Source organism: Oncorhynchus nerka, linkage group LG18 (genome assembly GCF_034236695.1).
Source record: "Oncorhynchus nerka isolate Pitt River linkage group LG18, Oner_Uvic_2.0, whole genome shotgun sequence".
NCBI classification, from domain to species: domain Eukaryota; kingdom Metazoa; phylum Chordata; class Actinopteri; order Salmoniformes; family Salmonidae; genus Oncorhynchus; species Oncorhynchus nerka.
Genome location: NC_088413.1, coordinates 32,572,092 through 32,589,075, shown reverse-complemented (window position 1 = coordinate 32,589,075; position 16,984 = coordinate 32,572,092). Strand labels below are relative to the sequence as shown.

The 16,984-nt window shown below is 40.9% G+C and overlaps 2 protein-coding genes and 1 long non-coding RNA gene across 7 annotated transcripts in view; 1 reads left to right on the top strand and 2 right to left on the bottom strand.

Annotated features, from left to right (window-relative positions):
- The first annotated feature begins 1,053 nt into the window (after positions 1-1,053).
- Positions 1,054-9,958, top strand: LOC115116883 (beta-1,4-galactosyltransferase 1-like). Its single transcript, XM_065004032.1, has 6 exons — positions 1,054-1,658; positions 3,309-3,544; positions 8,082-8,269; positions 8,476-8,598; positions 8,963-9,067; positions 9,282-9,958. The coding sequence occupies exons 1-6, from the start codon at positions 1,301-1,303 to the stop codon at positions 9,409-9,411; spliced, it is 1,140 nt and encodes a 379-aa protein (XP_064860104.1). The 5' UTR covers positions 1,054-1,300; the 3' UTR covers positions 9,412-9,958.
- LOC135561874 (uncharacterized) lies at positions 1,451-4,768 on the bottom strand. Of its 2 annotated transcripts, none has more exons than XR_010459715.1 (2): positions 4,665-4,768; positions 1,451-2,294 (listed from the first exon to the last, which is right to left on the bottom strand). It is a non-coding gene; the product is annotated as an uncharacterized LOC135561874 (long non-coding RNA). The 2 variants fall into 2 exon arrangements; XR_010459716.1 differs by lacking the exon at positions 4,665-4,768 and adding an exon at positions 3,601-3,739.
- Positions 9,959-13,659: 3,701 nt separating the features above from the next.
- Positions 13,660-16,984, bottom strand: part of LOC115145754 (phospholipid-transporting ATPase ABCA1-like) — a 40,666-nt gene continuing 37,341 nt past the window's right edge. For all 4 annotated transcript variants that reach the window (XM_029687248.2, XM_029687250.2, XM_029687251.2 and 1 more), the window contains exons 46-48: positions 16,749-16,945; positions 16,375-16,618; positions 13,660-16,122 (exon numbers count right to left, since the gene is read on the bottom strand). In XM_029687248.2, the coding sequence (XP_029543108.1) occupies positions 15,979-16,122; positions 16,375-16,618; positions 16,749-16,945 (585 nt within the window). In that variant the 3' untranslated portion in view covers positions 13,660-15,978. The remainder of the gene's footprint in view (positions 16,123-16,374; positions 16,619-16,748; positions 16,946-16,984) is intronic.

Sequence of the window (16,984 nt, the reverse complement as noted above, 5' to 3'; positions counted from 1 at the left end):
CAGAAGCAGAGAAAATGTCTAACAGGCCTCTTGGAGAGAGGCCCTTTACAGTATATTCTAATCTGACATTTGGCATAGGTCCCCAAAAAGTACTACAGCTGCACCATCGACAGCATCCTGACCGGTTGCATCACCGCCTGGTATGGCAACTGCTTGACATCTGACCGTAAGGCACTACAGAAGGTAGTGTGTACAGCCCAGTGCATCACTGGGGCCAAGTTTCGTCAAAGACTCCCGTCACCCAAGTTATAGACTGTTCTCTCTGCTACTGCACGGCAAGCGGTACCTAGGACCAAAAGGCTACTTAACAGCTTCTACCCACAAGCCATAAGACTGCTGAACAACAAATCAAATAGCCACCCAAACTATTTACATTGAACCCCCCCTTTTTTTACACTGCTGCTACTTGCTGTTTATCTAGTCACTTTACAAATTACCTCAACTAACCTGTACCCCGCACATTGACTCGGTACCAGCACTCGTTTATAGCCTCATTATTGTTATGTACATTTCTTGTGTTACTTTTTGATTGACTAGATTTTTAAAATTTTAGTAAATGTTATATTAACTCTACTTCTTCAACTGCATTGTAGGTTTAAGGGCTTGTAAGTAAGCATTCCGTGATAAGGTCTACACATTTTATTTTATTTGATATATAAACCCTTCTCATAAAACATTATCAAGGTTTACACATAAAGGAGCGTATATGTCGCTTATGCTGGTATTGAATTTAAAGTTTTATTAAATCCAATTATTTTAAAATGTAGGCCGAAAGCGCCAGAGAACAATTAGAATAGCCATATAGGCTAAAACGTTTTCTAAGGAAAAAAAATAGACGACCTGAAAGGCATCTATTTGGTCATTCTCCTGGAGTAAATTCAAATTCAAACAAATCACAGTTTAGGGACTTGCAAATTAATAAAGACTACTAGGCAAGTACTACATAATGACTATGTTTGGGGCATTTTATTGAATAGTTTGCTAGTGCAGTTGCCTAGTAGGATATGATTTCCTCGTTGTGGGCTTTTATTATAGAGGAAGCCACAGGTCCACTAACTGTCATGTTACTGCCATGAAGTGTAGTACACAAAGTTCATTCACTCTCGGGAGCCTAGACAACTGATGGTCACAGCCACACAGCATAGGATGTTGGAGAAAATTATATTACCTTGTCTTTTAGCTTGAAACTATACTGATTTAGGCACAAAAAAATAGTATTTTTTAAATTGCTTTTTTAATACGATCGGTGCGTAAACGGACATGTATTTGTCACTACAGTACGGCATGTGACAGCCGCATTATGCTCGACTCATCTCTCAACTTTAGGCTGCGGAAGAAAGGCTGGACCGTGGTTGTAGTTTTAGGTGTTATTAATCTCTTAGTGGTTTTATTTAATTTAATGGGTTACTCGAATGGGTTGTCAGCAAACAAACAAAGAAAGACACAGACGCGAATTGAAACAGCTTTTATTACCGTGACACTTCCACCGCAAGATAATGGACAACACGACCTTAATAACAGCGTTGTAATATTGCGAACTCCGAAGTTTAAGGATATACATTTACCCAATGCAGCTACTACAACTACTACAACAACTACTAACACTACAACTTTGTGGAATAAGTTTGAAAAATGTCCTGATCCGTCTCCTCATCTGGGTAAGTAGGCTATGATTTGATCAATTCATTTTAATTCAAGGGCTGGTATTTAATAGAAAATGCACAGCAGAAACATTATATTGTATTATACATGTAATTGTTATAAACACGTACGAGGACTCTTTATAACACATTAGCAGGCTATTTCCATGCTGATTTTTTTCTCCAATTCTTCTGTCATGCACATATGGACTGTATTTGTTCCCCTAATCAAGCATGGAACCTGAATCCAGATAGTTTGGCCTCCCAAGAAAATACATTAAAACTTTATATATTTAATCAAACTGTTTAGCCAAAAATAACAAGCAAATTAAATATATATAATTATCAGCCATAACATTCATGGGATCATTCTCTGGGATCTTCTCCAAACATATACCAAACATTAGGAACACCTTCCTAATATTGAGTTGCACCCCCTTCGTCCCCTATGCCCTCAGAACAGCTTCAATTCGTCAGGGAATTGACTCTACAAGGTGTCTGACTCCAATGCTTCCCACAGTTTTGGGGAGTTTTGTCAAGTTGGCTGGATGTCCTCTGGGTGGTGGATGATTCTTCATACACACAGGAAACCGTTGAGCATGAAAATCCCAGCAGTGTTGCAGTTCTTGCGCCTGTGACACTTACTACCATACCCTGTTCGACACAAAAAAATGTTGTCATGTCCATTCACCCTCTGAATGGCACACATACACAATTCATATCTCAATTGTCTCAAGGCTTTAATTAACCTGTCTCCTCCCCTTCACATAAGTGACATAAATAAGGGATCATAGCTTTCACCTGGATTCACCTTTTCAGTCTATGTCATGGAAAGAGCAGGTGTTCTTAATGTTTTGTATACTGGCACAGTCACATCAAACATTGTATTATGTAATTATACATATATTATGTAGTTGTGTATCTCATATTAGGCCTATATTTCCTGGCTTTAAATAAGAGTTAATACGAGGAAAGATCTCTCGATTTATTTCATGTTAAGCCGAGCTGCATTGTGAAGTTTGCTCTCTGTTGCTGAAAATAACTATATGTTCTGTGTTCAGCTCAATCACGGCTCGGGGCAAATACTTTCAGCAGCATAGACCGTACTTTTTTTGGGGGGGACGAGATAACACACATTTCCTCTTAACCTCTGAACTGCCTGTTGCAAAGAAACAAGCATGAGATATACGTTAAGTCAGCACCATTTCCTTTGGATCTGTGCGTCAAATCAAAATGTATTGGTCACGTACACATGGCTAGCAGATGTTATTTCAGAGGGGTTGGGTTAAATGCGGAAGACACATTTCAGTTGAAGGCATTCAGGTGTACAACTGACTAGGTATCCCCCTTTCCCTTTATTGTGAGTGTTACGAAATGCTTGTATGTAAGCTAAATGCTTGTGTGTAAGCGAAATGCTTGTGACATCACTAAGGGATGCGTGCATGCGCGTGCGTGTGTGTGCATGCGTGCACGTGTGTTTGTGTGTGCTCTATTTTTCTACATGAGGTCAAAGGCTGAAAACTTTGAACAAAGAGAGAGCGAGATAGAGCAGGGAGTGATGGAGGCGTGAAGGCAGAAAGTGAAAAGGAAGTGAATGTGGTTGAGGAACAGGAAGAGGTGTGTGAGAGTTTATGAGAGATCAAGAGATCTGTTTCTCCTGACCTACAGTGGGGCCTCTCAGGGTGGAGTTCTCTACGCCTGTCAGCTTGGACACAGTGAGGAAGGAGAACCCAGGTCTGCAGGGAGGAGGTCGCTACAAACCACAAGACTGCGCCGCCCTCCAAAAGGTTGCTCTAATCATCCCCTTCCGCCATCGCGACGATCACCTCAAGTTCTGGCTCTACTACCTCCATCCCATCCTTCAGCGCCAACAGCTGGACTATGGCGTCTACGTCATCAATCAGGTAAAGCCAGAGAAACCAGTCTAATCTCTGTGGTTTCATCTATTCACTGAACTCACCTTTCAGAGTCTGTCTGAACAAAGAAAGCCGCTCGGTTGTCATGCATTTGTTCATTCATGCCTGAATGTTTCCACACAAGTAACCTCCCACCCGTCATTGTAGATACCAGGAAGAACGTTAACGTGTGTCGCAACATCCCCCCCCTTCACAGTCACAAATCATTACTCAGGGTCTTTAAACCGAGGCTAAATCTCAATAAGCCTATCCTTGATTCCTTGTGTCCTCTCCAGCCGTCCTTCACCCTCGCTTCCTACAGAAAATGTAAGAGGGATGAAAGAAGAGGAAACGTAAATGTACGGAACTACGAAATGATAGATTTGTAAGAAGTGCGACGTTTGTGAGAAACTAAGAGAGCTCTGAGAGAGACACTGAGAGAGACACTGAAACAGGAGATAGACAGGCATCCAGCCCCAGCCCCCCAGCTTTCCAGCCCCAGCGCCTCGACTCCACACAAGCCCAGGCCTGTACTTTAAACACAGACATGGTTTAGCTGTGAGTTGAAGTTTATACTCACTATCTGTAAACCACCAGGTGTCTCTCACAGATAATCAGAGGGCACAGCCAAGTCACCGTGATGAACAAATGGAAGCCTTCGGTTTGCAAAACGGTTTGCAACATGGAGTGTCTCTATCAAATAACCGTGATGTCATCAAGTATGAGTTTATTCTAATGTATTGTTTTAAAGGACAACATATCTTACATGTTATAAGAGGAACTAAACATGTTTGACACTGATTGTGTGGTATCTCAGGTCTATGTATTTCTGTTGGACGGTTTCTCCCGTGGGCAAACGTTTGTAAGTTTAAGTCAACAGATGTAGTCATTGTGAAAGGATTTCAGACACAGATGCATCTTGCTGTCTTTGTAGACCGATTAGAAACCAGATATGGCAGTATGAGCGCCCATCCTACACTACTGGAAGAGAAAAGAGTCAATGGCTCGCTATAGAACGGCAAAGCACCCTTATTTTTAGCCATGTAGGATGCTCCTATACAAATGTTCTCACAAGGAAATATTTGGTGTGAGGGATTATTAAAATCATCATCCAACGATTCATCCTCACCAGCTGAAGTTGTTCGACTGCATACCGCTGACAGCTTCTCACTTTCTTTTTATTCTCCCCTCTTTCCTCCTTTGCACCACATCCATCACCTCAATGAACTCTCTGCCTTTCTTAACTTGTAATGATAAAGAGACAGAGGACTACTTTTTTTCTCTCCCCTAGATACAAAAAAAAAGTTACATTAAAGGGGCAATACACAGTTGAAGCAATAACAAAGCGGACTCCCTGCCTCTGTTTTTTTTTATTTTTAAATAGGGCCTGGAGAAATGTAACAACTCTTAAATTCATAGATGGAGCTATTGATGCAAAGACGGATCATCCAAGATATCAACATTATAGTTTTAAGCATATTTTCAGGATATGCATTTACAATGTTCACAAACATTTTGGGTAAAACCAGCTTATATTTTGGGTTCTGATGGGGTATGAAAGTTGAACTAAGCTCAAAGGCATTTATACGTTATATTCTTCAAGAATCAATGCATATCTATCCTTCATTTATACGTTCAAAATTGGATGTAGCAACTGCAGATTGCCCCCTTTAAAGCATGAACATGGTCAGGTATAGTAGTTTTCGGGATATAGCAGGCATCTCTAATTATGAAGATCAAACAAAGGCAACTGATTAAAGCAATTGTAGATGAGAGGGCATGCTTATTTAGCACAGCTGTGCTGCGATCACAGGTGCAAGGCGGATCCGTGTGCGGGTAGATCAGCGCAGCCGTGATAAAAAAATAAAGAAAGTTGTTTAGCACAACCTCGAGTGAACAATTGCTTTTCTACAACGGGTTACCAATTGGATAAAACACTTGATTTCGTTATGTATTCATAGGTTACTATTTCGTCCCTCAATTAAAATATAGGCCTAGTCCTGACACAAATCTTAGTTGCTAGCCAAACCGGCTGGTCGTTCATTCTATCCGTTAGGTTGCCGGAGCCGTGACCCACTCGTGAAGTATTTTTGTTCCATATCAATGGACGCGACCCAGTCGTCCGGCCTAAATGTTTATGGCAAACGCTCTTATCCCTTGCTTGCTAGCTAGCCAACTAAGGCTAACGCTGTCACGTCAAACTGTGTAGCCAGAATAACAGCAAAGTAGCTGTATTTGAGTTTGTTTAAGCTGTTTTCTATTGACATTTATTTGGATGCATCCATAACAATGAGCTAATGATGCACGATTTTCCCTGACATAGAACATTTGCTCTCCTGTCAGGACACTGTTCAGAGGAGCTAGCCAACTACACAGCAACACAGTCACTTCAAACGGAAGCAGGAACGACCGCACACTAGCTGCATTTAATTGAGTTTGATTCATGATTTCGACGGGCTGAGAAAATATGTTTGTCTCGTCCTGACACCATTATCCTCATTGGGACAGTGGAGATAGAATTTCAACAAATGTCAGAGAGACCGACAGCAACATTTGTACAACCCCCCCCCCCCCGCTGTTGCAAACCAAATGTAATGCCTCGATCAGACCGACATCGTGTGCGTTTTGGCACACCAGAAGTACATTCACTTCCAATGGAACGCTGCGTTTGCCTTGTATGCATAGACTTGACAATATTAGCAAAAGGTGAATGTTAAACTTTTATTGCACACATATAGAGTAACAATTTTGGATGACATAATGGGGAAGTTTGACTGCAGAATTGATTGCACAGCATTGATGTTATGACACTGTCGGTCTGATTGAGGCGTTAGGCTAGAAGCACGGGAGATAATGTCTGGATCCTTTTTATAGTGGAAATCAAGTTAATGAATGACCTGTCTGGGCTGATGGGACAGTGGATGCGCAGTGATTTCTCGGATGGAACAGAAAGCAAGATGCCAATTTTTGCATTATAGGCTTACCCGTGCTAAACTGGTTATTTAGTATGGCTTAGACCGTGTCTCAACCAATCACAAAGCTTGTTTTGACCAACCTGTTGTAGAATTGTAACTTTAGATTTTTGTTGTTGTTTATATAATCAAATTCAATATTATTTCATTTTTGTGGTGTATTTGAATGACAGAATCACCACTTCGGCCCTAACTGTCAGCTGGTGACTACCACGCATTGATAGTGAAGAGTAGCCTACTCCTATGAAGATGCCATTGACAGTGTAGAGGAAAGAACTGTGTCCTTACATGACTTCTACAGGTGCTTCCTGTTCTTGAAACCAAAATAGCAGATAACGTCTCTCTCTCTCTCTCTCTCTCTCTCTCTCTTTCCCTCTCTCTCTGTTTCGCATTCTGACATACTAATAACTACTACTAACTCTGTTTCCACTCTCCTAGCACTGCATGTTTGCAACCAATCACATCTCTGCTAAAGTATGGTTGGGTTCTTCCAATGCTCGGTGGCTTTCTTCTTCTCCTTCTGCTTTCTCCTGAGGTAACTAAGAGCGACTGTAGGTATACTCCGCGGTTCTCTAACACACTGTTGCTTAGTTTCTGACATTTCTTAAGGGGAAGTCCCTTGGTGTTTCTAGTTAGTGTATTACATGATGGTTATGCAAATATTGTTTACTTTCCTCATATGAGATAAGGACAAAACCTGTCTGGGGCTCCTAGGGGCGGTTTCGACAGACACACATGAAGCATAGTCCGAGACTAAATGTATTTTTAGACCAGGACTAGGCTTAATCTGTGTCCAAGAAGCGGGCCCCGAGTGACTGTCTTTTAGAAGGTGGTGCGTTGACCTGAAGTAATCTGTAAAAGAAAAAAGTAGTGAGTGCGGACCTTCCTTTCTTTTTTTTATAGTACTTTGCTCATATGCTAATGACAATGCGAAGTTAGCTGGGTGTTGGGAAAGAGAACTGGCTGGAATGTAATGTTGCAGCTCAGTAGATCTTCAGGCTGTCAGGAACTTAGAAAACTGGTCTGCTTGCTTTTTAAAAATGTATTTAACTAGGGAAGTCAGTTAAGAACACATTCTTATTTACAACGACGGCCTAACCCAGCCAAACCCTAAACCAGACAATGTTGGGACAATTGCTCACCGCCCTATGGGACTCCCAATCACAGCCAGTTGTGATACAGCCTGGAATCAAACCAGGGTCTGTCGTGACACCTCTAGCACTGAGATGCAGTGCTTTACACCGCTACGTCAGTAAATCTTTAAATAGTTTACCCAACAATGGGAGATCTGTGACAGCTAAGAAGATTAAAAATACTTTCTATGTCTGTGATGTGGTTGCCCCACCTAGATAACTGTAAGTCGCTCTGGATAAGAGCGTCTGCTAAATGACTCAAATGCAAAATGTAGGAGTACATCAACTTGAAATCAATTTGCATATACCAGATTTTTTTTAAATACACTTTTTGATGAATTAAACATGTTCTAAGGACAAACTTTATTCAATTATAAGTGAATATTTGGCAATTAATTTAGCTTACCCATGTTTTAAAAATTACTGTCATTTCTTCATTAGGATGGAGACGACACATTCAACAGGGCCAAGCTGATGAACATTGGCTATGCTGAGGCCCTGAAAGAGTATGACTACGACTGCTTTGTGTTCAGTGATGTGGACATCATCCCCATGGATGACCGCAACCCCTACAAATGCTTCAGCCAGCCCAGACACCTGTCTGTCTCCATGGACAAGTTTGGCTTCAAGTACGGCACAAAACTCAACCGACAACTTCTTTCTAATGCATCATCATCATTTTCATTAATTGGGACTCTTCCTCAATTCATACAATGAGTGCATAGCTAGAAGAGTAGTAAACAAGTATATCTGTTTATGCTTAGCCTTACCTTTTCATTACTTGGCTCTTTGTATGGGCCAGATGAGAAATATTTTGTCTTTGTCTCATCCATAGGTTGCCGTATAACCAGTACTTTGGCGGTGTCTCAGCGTTAAGTAAGGAGCAGTTCCTGGAAATCAACGGCTTTCCCAACAACTACTGGGGCTGGGGTGGTGAAGATGACGACATTTTCAACAGGCAAGACAGTGCATTCCAATCCAAACAGACTTTTAAAGCATTACGGATGGGCCTATATTAAAGTCAGACTTGGCAAGGGGACATCATCCCTTTCTAATGTTACCGATGCATTGTCTAATGCTCATGCAAAACACAATCTATTCACGTTAGGGTCAGTCAATTCAGAAACTAAAATGGCAGTTTTTTTTCAATATTTTTTTTTTATAAACTGAAAATGAGAAGCTGTTTACTTAAAAAGTTGTCACGTTTTTTAAAACTTAAATCACTGCCTGAATTGAATTAGAATTGACCCCAACCCTGAATTCCACAGCGTTTACAACTTGTATGCAAAGTCCATTATAATAATAAACTCTGATTTCCACAGGTTGAGCTCCAGAGGAATGTCCATCTCTCGTCCAGATGGCCAGGTCGGAAAATGCCGGATGATCCGTCACGAGAGAGACAAACTGAACGACCCAAATCCTCAGAGGTAAAGCAGGTTCCCCACAATGTTGTACCTTTAAAAAAGAAAATGTAGATTTTAAGGGGAAAGATTTTATTTCTTCATGATAGCATCAGCATTGTTACTCAGCCATCACAGCCAAGAAAATATTGGCTATTGTATGGCCCCAGAATTGACATATCAGTGCATCCCTAATATCTTCATAGGAGGATAGTAGACTGATGAGTCGTTTCCTTTGCAGGTTTGACAGAATACAACGCACGAGACTGACGATAAATACAGATGGGATCAGCTCTCTCAAGTACAAAGTCGTCAAAGTGGAAAAGGATGCTCTGTTCACGAAAATCACAGTAGATGTGGGGAAACCTTAGTGAAAGTGGATAAATGTTAGTAGTTATTTTGCACATCACTTATCACAAGGTGGAGGGCAGAGAAAGCACAGCGGAACCATGGAATGCAGTACTGAGAATACTCTGAATTCTCCGGAACGCGTGTATTTATTGTGGAAACAAATGGACAGCACTTGGATGAATGGGATGGCACAACAAGACCTCATAAATATCAGAGTGGATAAAAATGTTTGATCAACATGTTTGACTTCTAATGGCAGGACACAAGGGAAGGGGCGTGGGACGAAGAAGTTATTTTGTATGTCATTTGTAATGAGTTGTCTTTGTGTAATTCTGTAAGGGAGAACTACTTGGTTTAAATGTGTATATAAGTTGTATACATTTGCATATAGTTAATACATATTTTATATATTGTTTCTTTCATTTTCGGCCTAGATATTTGAGATGATTATGGGTTTAATATATTTTTTTGCGGAAATGTTTCCCATGTTTGAAACTGTGTGAAAGGTCTTAATCACAATCTAAAAGCAACGATTGGTTTGGTTACTTATATATGTTTCTAAGAACATCACTTGTCTGCTGTGATTCTGTACGTTCACTACCTGTGACATGATCACTTCCATGCTTCTTTACATTCAAACCCTATTCAGTACCTGTATGAATGATCACTTCCATGCTTCTTTACATTCAAGACCTGTTCACTACCTGTGACATGATCACTTCCATGCTTCTTTACATTCAAACCCTATTCAGTACCTGTATGAATGATCACTTCCATGCTTCTTTACATTCAAGACCTGTTCACTACCTGTGACATGATCACTTCCATGCTTCTTTACATTCAAACCCTATTCAGTACCTGTATGAATGATCACTTCCATGCTTCTTTACATTCAAGACCTGTTCACTACCTGTTACATGATCACTTCCATGCTTCTTTACATTCCAACCCTATTCAGTACCTGTATGAATGATCACTTCCATGCTTCCTTACATTCAAGACCTGTTCCCTACCTGTGACATGATCACTTGCATGCTTGTTTTACATTTTAATTATTCAAAATCTATTTTTATTGAATACATTTAACTTTAATTGTCCTGTTGGGCTATTGAATATATTAATTTATTATAGTTAAAATGATTGGAATACGTGTTTAATTGAATTGATTTAATTTCAAGTCTCCAATTGGGGACTCCAAAAAGTGACTACAGACCTACCTCTGGATTTCCATCCTGTTACAAGGAAACCAGTAACGGATTCATTTGTGGTTAGTCAAATAATGAACAAGAAACACTAGTGAATCAGTCTAAGGAAATCCCAGACCTAGAGCAACATTGTTCACATTGTGGGAGGCAACCCGTGTGCCTAGGGAGACTAGAGTATTATTCATTTAGAAGTTAATCATTTCCTTTCCCCCGTCACCTCACAAATTGGAACTTGACCATATAACTGGGCAATAGTCCAGGTGTGATAAAAGTAGGTCTTGTAAGACTTGTTAAGTTGATTGTGATGTCAAGAAAGCAGAGCAGTGCGTTATCACAGATAGACCTCTCACCGAGGTAAAGACCGTTTCAGGTTGGATATTCGCCTGTAGTTTTCCTTACGTCCACCAACAGCCGTTAGGGACCTTCAACATACTGAGAAATCTAATTTTTCACATTTCAATAGCTCTTTAACCATTCCTCCTAAAACGTTCAAAACGGGTCGTAGCTAACCCGATGGCATAGACACACATTGCACACACTTTTTGTTGTTGTTGATTTACATCTCGCACTATTTTAAATGATTTATTTACATTTTTGAATTTCAATAGCTCATTGGTCATAGGACCTACTGACTTCAAACAAGGTTCCGAATGTCCACTGACCACCCTTCTATATTGCACAACCTTTAAATTTGTCCATTTTCATCAAACATGTTTTTACATTCATTTTTCACAATTTAAAATGTCAACAGCTCCTTGGTCATGTGACCTACTGACTTCAAACAAGGTGCGGAATGACCACTGACTACCCTTCTATATTGCACACTCTTGTTTGGGTACTGTAAAATCACATGGTGTAGCGTACATTTTTCATAGTTTTACATTTCAATAGCTCCTTGTGACACACCTAAGAAGCGTGCAGTGGATATACACGCATATTGCATAAACTCTAGTCATGTATCTTCTATATAGTTGTACATTAATATTAGTTTGACAATTAGGGGGTTCAGTCCAGTGTTGTGTTTACCCTTTTCTTTAATATGTATCTATAATAACTGGTAGTTCTAAGGACTTATTTTCCCTGTCTTTAAAAAGATTTTTCCACAGTATTTAACATAGGTACACAATAGGAGATCGACAGATAGTATCTCCCTTCGTCGTTAATATCAACCATAAAGGAAAGGGGCAAAGTACGAGAGTCATGTTTGGTTTCCCAGGAGGTCTACCCCAGGGGATGGTAATAGAGGAGGTACGTGAGGCGACGTTGGCTCCCTCTGCTGGTAATACGGGAGCTGGGCACCCCGACACGGACAGCTCTAAGTGGAGGTAATTCGAGGAAAGTGCCAACCAGCCGTGGAGGCCAAATGAAAGGAGCACGGTGGTACACCGCGAGAGGGGAAACGGGGAGAGACCGACACCAAGCCACAATAGAGAAGTAGGACTGAGCCTAACTTAAGTGATTTTCTTTGTAAAGTTGTTTTTGCGGACTAAAACTTCCGTCAATCTCTGCACGCTCAACCTAACATCCCACGGTTTACCACACATGTTATTAATTGTCCAAAGTAGGGATGGAGAGTGAGCTAGTAAGGTAGGCTGCAGTGGGTTTGCTGGTCAATACATATGCTGAACATGTAACCAAACAAGGTTCAGAATGTCCACTTAGTGGGCCTACACATTGCATACCCTTTAGTTTGTCCATTTTCATCTCACACGCTTTTACATGAATTTTTCCAAATGTAAAACTTCAATAGCTGACTTCAAACAAGGTTCAGAATGTCCACTGTACACCCTTTAGTTTGTTAATTTTAATCTCACACGATTTTACATGACTTTTTCAAAATTTAAAATTTTAATAGCTCCTTTGTCATGTGACCTAATGACTTCAAACAAGGTTCAGAATGTCCACTGACTACCCTTATATATTGTGGATTATCAGTGGACATTCTGAACCTGGTTTGAAGTCAGTAGGTCACATGACCAAGGAGCTATTGAAGTTTTATATTTGGAAAAATTCTTGAAAATTGACAAACTATGCAATGTGATCCACAATATGGCATAGGCGTGAAGCCATAACGCATACATTGTTTCAGCTGCAGACGATGATCTATAATGTCAAAAGCTGCACTGAAGTCTAACAAAACAGTGAATCTGCTGTATCTAATCGCCAGCTTGTGATACAATTTTTTTGCATCTCAAGTTTACCTTTCCGTCAGGCAAACACCTCTAAAATATTTTGGGTGTGCGTGAACTCGTGCTTTTCATTAGATGATTATCTGCTGGTGTTTCCCTACCGTACATCTTCTATCAATCACACGTCATAGATTGCATCACGTAGGCAGGTAATAGCAGAGAGGAAGAGAGAAGCCCAACTCAACAGAAATCTGTCTCCCTCCAGCAGGTGTTTTTATTGTTGTTGCGTTTGCCCATCAAGCAAGGGGTTTTGCATGGAGGTCAATGAGTGTCATATACGATCAATAGAAAATGTATGGCTTATTTGCCAAGTGAGGTTTATTTTATCAAATAGAAGTTTCGTAATGCTTAAATTGTTACAATTGTACTGATAGAAGTAGGACAAGTGACATCCCGGCAACTTTGAGAGAAAAAACACTCTGTGGGTTGTCTCGAGATGGCAATGCTTATTCATGAAATGAGGCTCGTATCATAGTCTCTCTCTATTGAACACAGGCGGTTGACGTCAACAACCCTCGTTGAATATTTAAAAAAGATTACAATAATGAGATGTATCCACCAATCCAAAGAAAGGATAGGCGGCAGCTAGACAGCCTGCTATTGTGCCGTTAGGGTGAGATTTATTTTGTCAGTATATCCATAATCTGTGGTAGCAGTACTTTTCCGGTAATCTCAGGTAAAGGTTGACATGTAAACAGCAGAAATGTTAACATGAAGATGATTGACTTGAATTATTGTAGAAATAAGGGCAACTCTAAGTGATGTATTTTAGAAAGGGTTTGGAAAACAGTTTTTGTCCTTAACGTTATCTAGAATTGATAACGGTGAAGACAAGATAAGTGGTAGATTTGAAGAAAGCAGACAAACTACTGTCTTGAAAATGTATCAATTTTTATTCCTGTAAATAAGTACTGTACACAACAAATAACAGACACAACCAGCCTTTTTAATACTTCAAATGTAAACAAATAATATTCAACACAAGAAAATAACTACCATGGTACTGCAGGACACTTTTTCTTCCAAATAGTTTTTTTTCTTTTTGTCATGGAACAAAACTAAATGCATTGTAGTTTCAGGTGTATCTTCTGAAATCTGGGGCTATTCCAATGTAAATCCTGTACTGTGTAGATTACATAGAAAACTTCAATAAAGTGCTAGGTGTCCACATCCCTCCCCATCATGACCAATGAGCAGATAGGGTTCTTTGTATGATCAGCAATTCTGTCCGAATGAACGTAGTACTCATCGTAACGTAACCAAAATGGTGGCCTTTTATTGGTCTGGTCCCTCTCAATTCGACCGGTGTTCGACTGTTGCCTTTTATCGTGTTTGTTTGGCCCTAAGTTTGCATGTTAATATGGCAGACTGCTGGTGTAACTATGGCAGATGTGTTGTGCATCAGTAAATACAATACCAGGAGTTAAAGAAGAGGGGGGGGGGTACATTTGGGGTTGTGGTCAGTAATAATAACGCACAATAGACACGCACAAAAAGGACCTTGGCAACAGCCCAGAAAGTACAATGATGGTTGGATTGTTTGTCAGCACCATGTGAGACCCAGCCTCCATGTGCAGCCACGTGTTCAATGCATTCTAGCCGTTCCATCCTTCACTTTCAGCACGTGTCCTTTACTTCTCAAGCAGAAAACTCCAAAGATGGCGGCTGAACTACAGGAAGTCAGCTGTTCAAGGAAAAAGACAAGTGAAAGTGTACAAATAAGCCGCCCCGCCCCCCTGACTCAACCTCGACACAACGTTGACTCAATGTTTTGGCACTGGTGACTGTTTACTGAACGACACATATCCAGATAGATCTTCAATATAGAATATATATATTCATCATCATCATCATCGTCTGCTCTCCTGTCACTGTTACTTCACAATACATAAATAAATGAAAAAAAATGGTATACCCAGTCACATTTCTCTCGTGGTCACGTTAGTAATACCGTGTTTCCTACCACAGAATCTTGCCGGGGGAAACCCCCAGTAGGTTATCCAACAGCAACAGCCCATCTCTTTAGTCCATTATACCTGTCTTAAGAGGGTTCATGCTTTGGCACACATACCGTACAGGTCCGATCTACACTACGTGTTCCATTAAAAAGCATGACATTTAGGTCCATCCTCACACTTCAGAAAACCTGTCACAAATGTCAAAAGGATGATTGTTAGCTAATAAGCGACCTTTGTCGTTATTAGATTGCACATTCACGTACAGAAGTTGACCCTTCATTACCTATGGCAAAGTACAGTACATTTAAAGCAGTAATCTGACAATAAGGTCTCTCTGAAATCCCTTCAGGGTTCTAAAGAATCTCCGGTCTTTGTGCTTTGTCATTCCAGAACATTCCATGGCCTCTCTTTTGGAGTGTTAGCATTATCTCCAACATGATTGGCAGGCACTGTGCTGGACGTCATGACAACAACAAAACATTAATCTTTTTTTTTTAAATACAACAAACTCCATTAAGTTCCATTTTTTAAGATGCAAAACTGAATTGATCAATATACTGTATTTAAAATATCTTTCATTTGGGATTGGACTATCGTTGAAATTAATTCTTATTCGTCCAGTTCATTAAAAAAAATGGTAACAAAGAGCGGGAGATAAAATACACCCTGAATCCAAATGACTGTCGGTTGGCAATGAGCGAGTTGATTGGAATTTCTTCTTTATACATTGTCGAGCGTGTCGCTGATCCTGCTTGAGTGAGCACACAGGAAACTGTGTACTCTTCATTCATGCTCTGCCTGGGGTACAACTTTGAAATATATTCAAGTCTTTCAGTCTTTTCAATCTAGCTAGCGAGGGGCACAAGGCTGTTCCTCGTAGAACACTTCATGGGATTTTATCATCTTTATTTCTTTGCATTGATTTGCATTGACTTTCAGTGTTGAACTTCTGCCGCTCGTTCTCGCGTCACCCTACAAAAGAACGCTAACGCTGGGCAGTCCACTGAGAAAGAATAAAATAAATTAAAAAACGCTACAATAAAGTAGAAAACCCTCCTCTCCGGAATGACCCGTCTACAGGGGCCTCGGCAGTTCATCTAGGAGAGGAACAGACACAGGGTTCGTCCAAAATGGCACCCTATACACTACACGGGGCACTATATTGACCAGGGCACTGGTCGAAAGTAGCGCACTGATGTAGGGAACAGAGTACCATTTCAGGTGCAGCCTTGGATTCACACGCAGCTCTCCCTGGCCTTCTCGTCTGTGAGGAAAGACTTGAGCTGAGTAATGTCCACTGCCACCGCGTCTCTCTTGTGCATTGAAATGTCTTTTAAGTGGTCCTCGTCACTTTGGTCCTTGGCGAAATTGACAAATACCTGAAGTTAAGAGAACACACACACAGACCAGATTAATCAGTGTGCTATGCAAGCAACGTTTGTTTAATTTGCATTTTGGTTTAAGTGTTATTCTTTTTATTGTTCTAATTGTACTGGCAAACGACACACTCATTTCATATAAACCTATACAAGACCCCCTTGAAAAACAACATTTCAATAAAAAAAAAAGTAAGAAGAATTGCTATGATAATCAAAATGGCCGACAACATTTTCAACCAGCCCAGCTCTTACTTGGTCTAGTGTTGTCTGGGAAACGGAGTAGTCCTCAATGTGCAGCCACTCCTTGTTCTTGGCCAGGATGCTGAAGATGCGTGCCAGGGAGGTTTTGGAGGAGGACAGCTGATATTGCAGCATGTTCCTGTGCTTCTCCTTCAGAGTGCTGCCTGGAAGCTCCTTCTCAATGAACTCCATCACCGGCCTCAGGTCCGGGTCAGGTCCTGCCACCCGGAGGATGATGGTGTAGCCATCCCCAAATCTGAATGAAGAAACGCATAGGGATAATTAGCGTTAGCTCAATGTTGATCCAAAATGGCCACCGTGCTTCTTCACCAACGTAGGTGTTCACTACTGTACAGTAGGTAACTCCCATCTCTCCCTGTTCTTACCTATTCTTTAAGTGCTGTACGCTGCCCAGGCAGCGGAACCTCCCATTGACCATGATGGCCATCCGCGTACACAGGGCCTCACACTCCTCCATACTGTGCGAGGTGAGAACCACCGATCGCCCCTCCTTGACGATACTGAGAATGCAGTTCCACAGAGCCCGTCTGGCCTTGGGGTCCATACCAGTGGTGGGCTCGTCCTGTCAGTCACAGAGAAGAACAACACCACAGCCTGGTCA

What these genes read in the sequence shown, in the direction of transcription:
- LOC115116883 (XM_065004032.1), top strand. Translation starts at nt 1,301, where the DNA reads ATGCTCGACTCATCTCTCAACTTTAGGCTGCGGAAGAAAGGCTGGACC. An exon ending in GATGACGACATTTTCAACAG is followed by an intron (nt 8,599 to 8,962) that starts GCAAGACAGTGC and finishes TGATTTCCACAG; the next exon opens with GTTGAGCTCCAGAGGAATGT. An exon ending in AACGACCCAAATCCTCAGAG is followed by an intron (nt 9,068 to 9,281) that starts GTAAAGCAGGTT and finishes TTTCCTTTGCAG; the next exon opens with GTTTGACAGAATACAACGCA.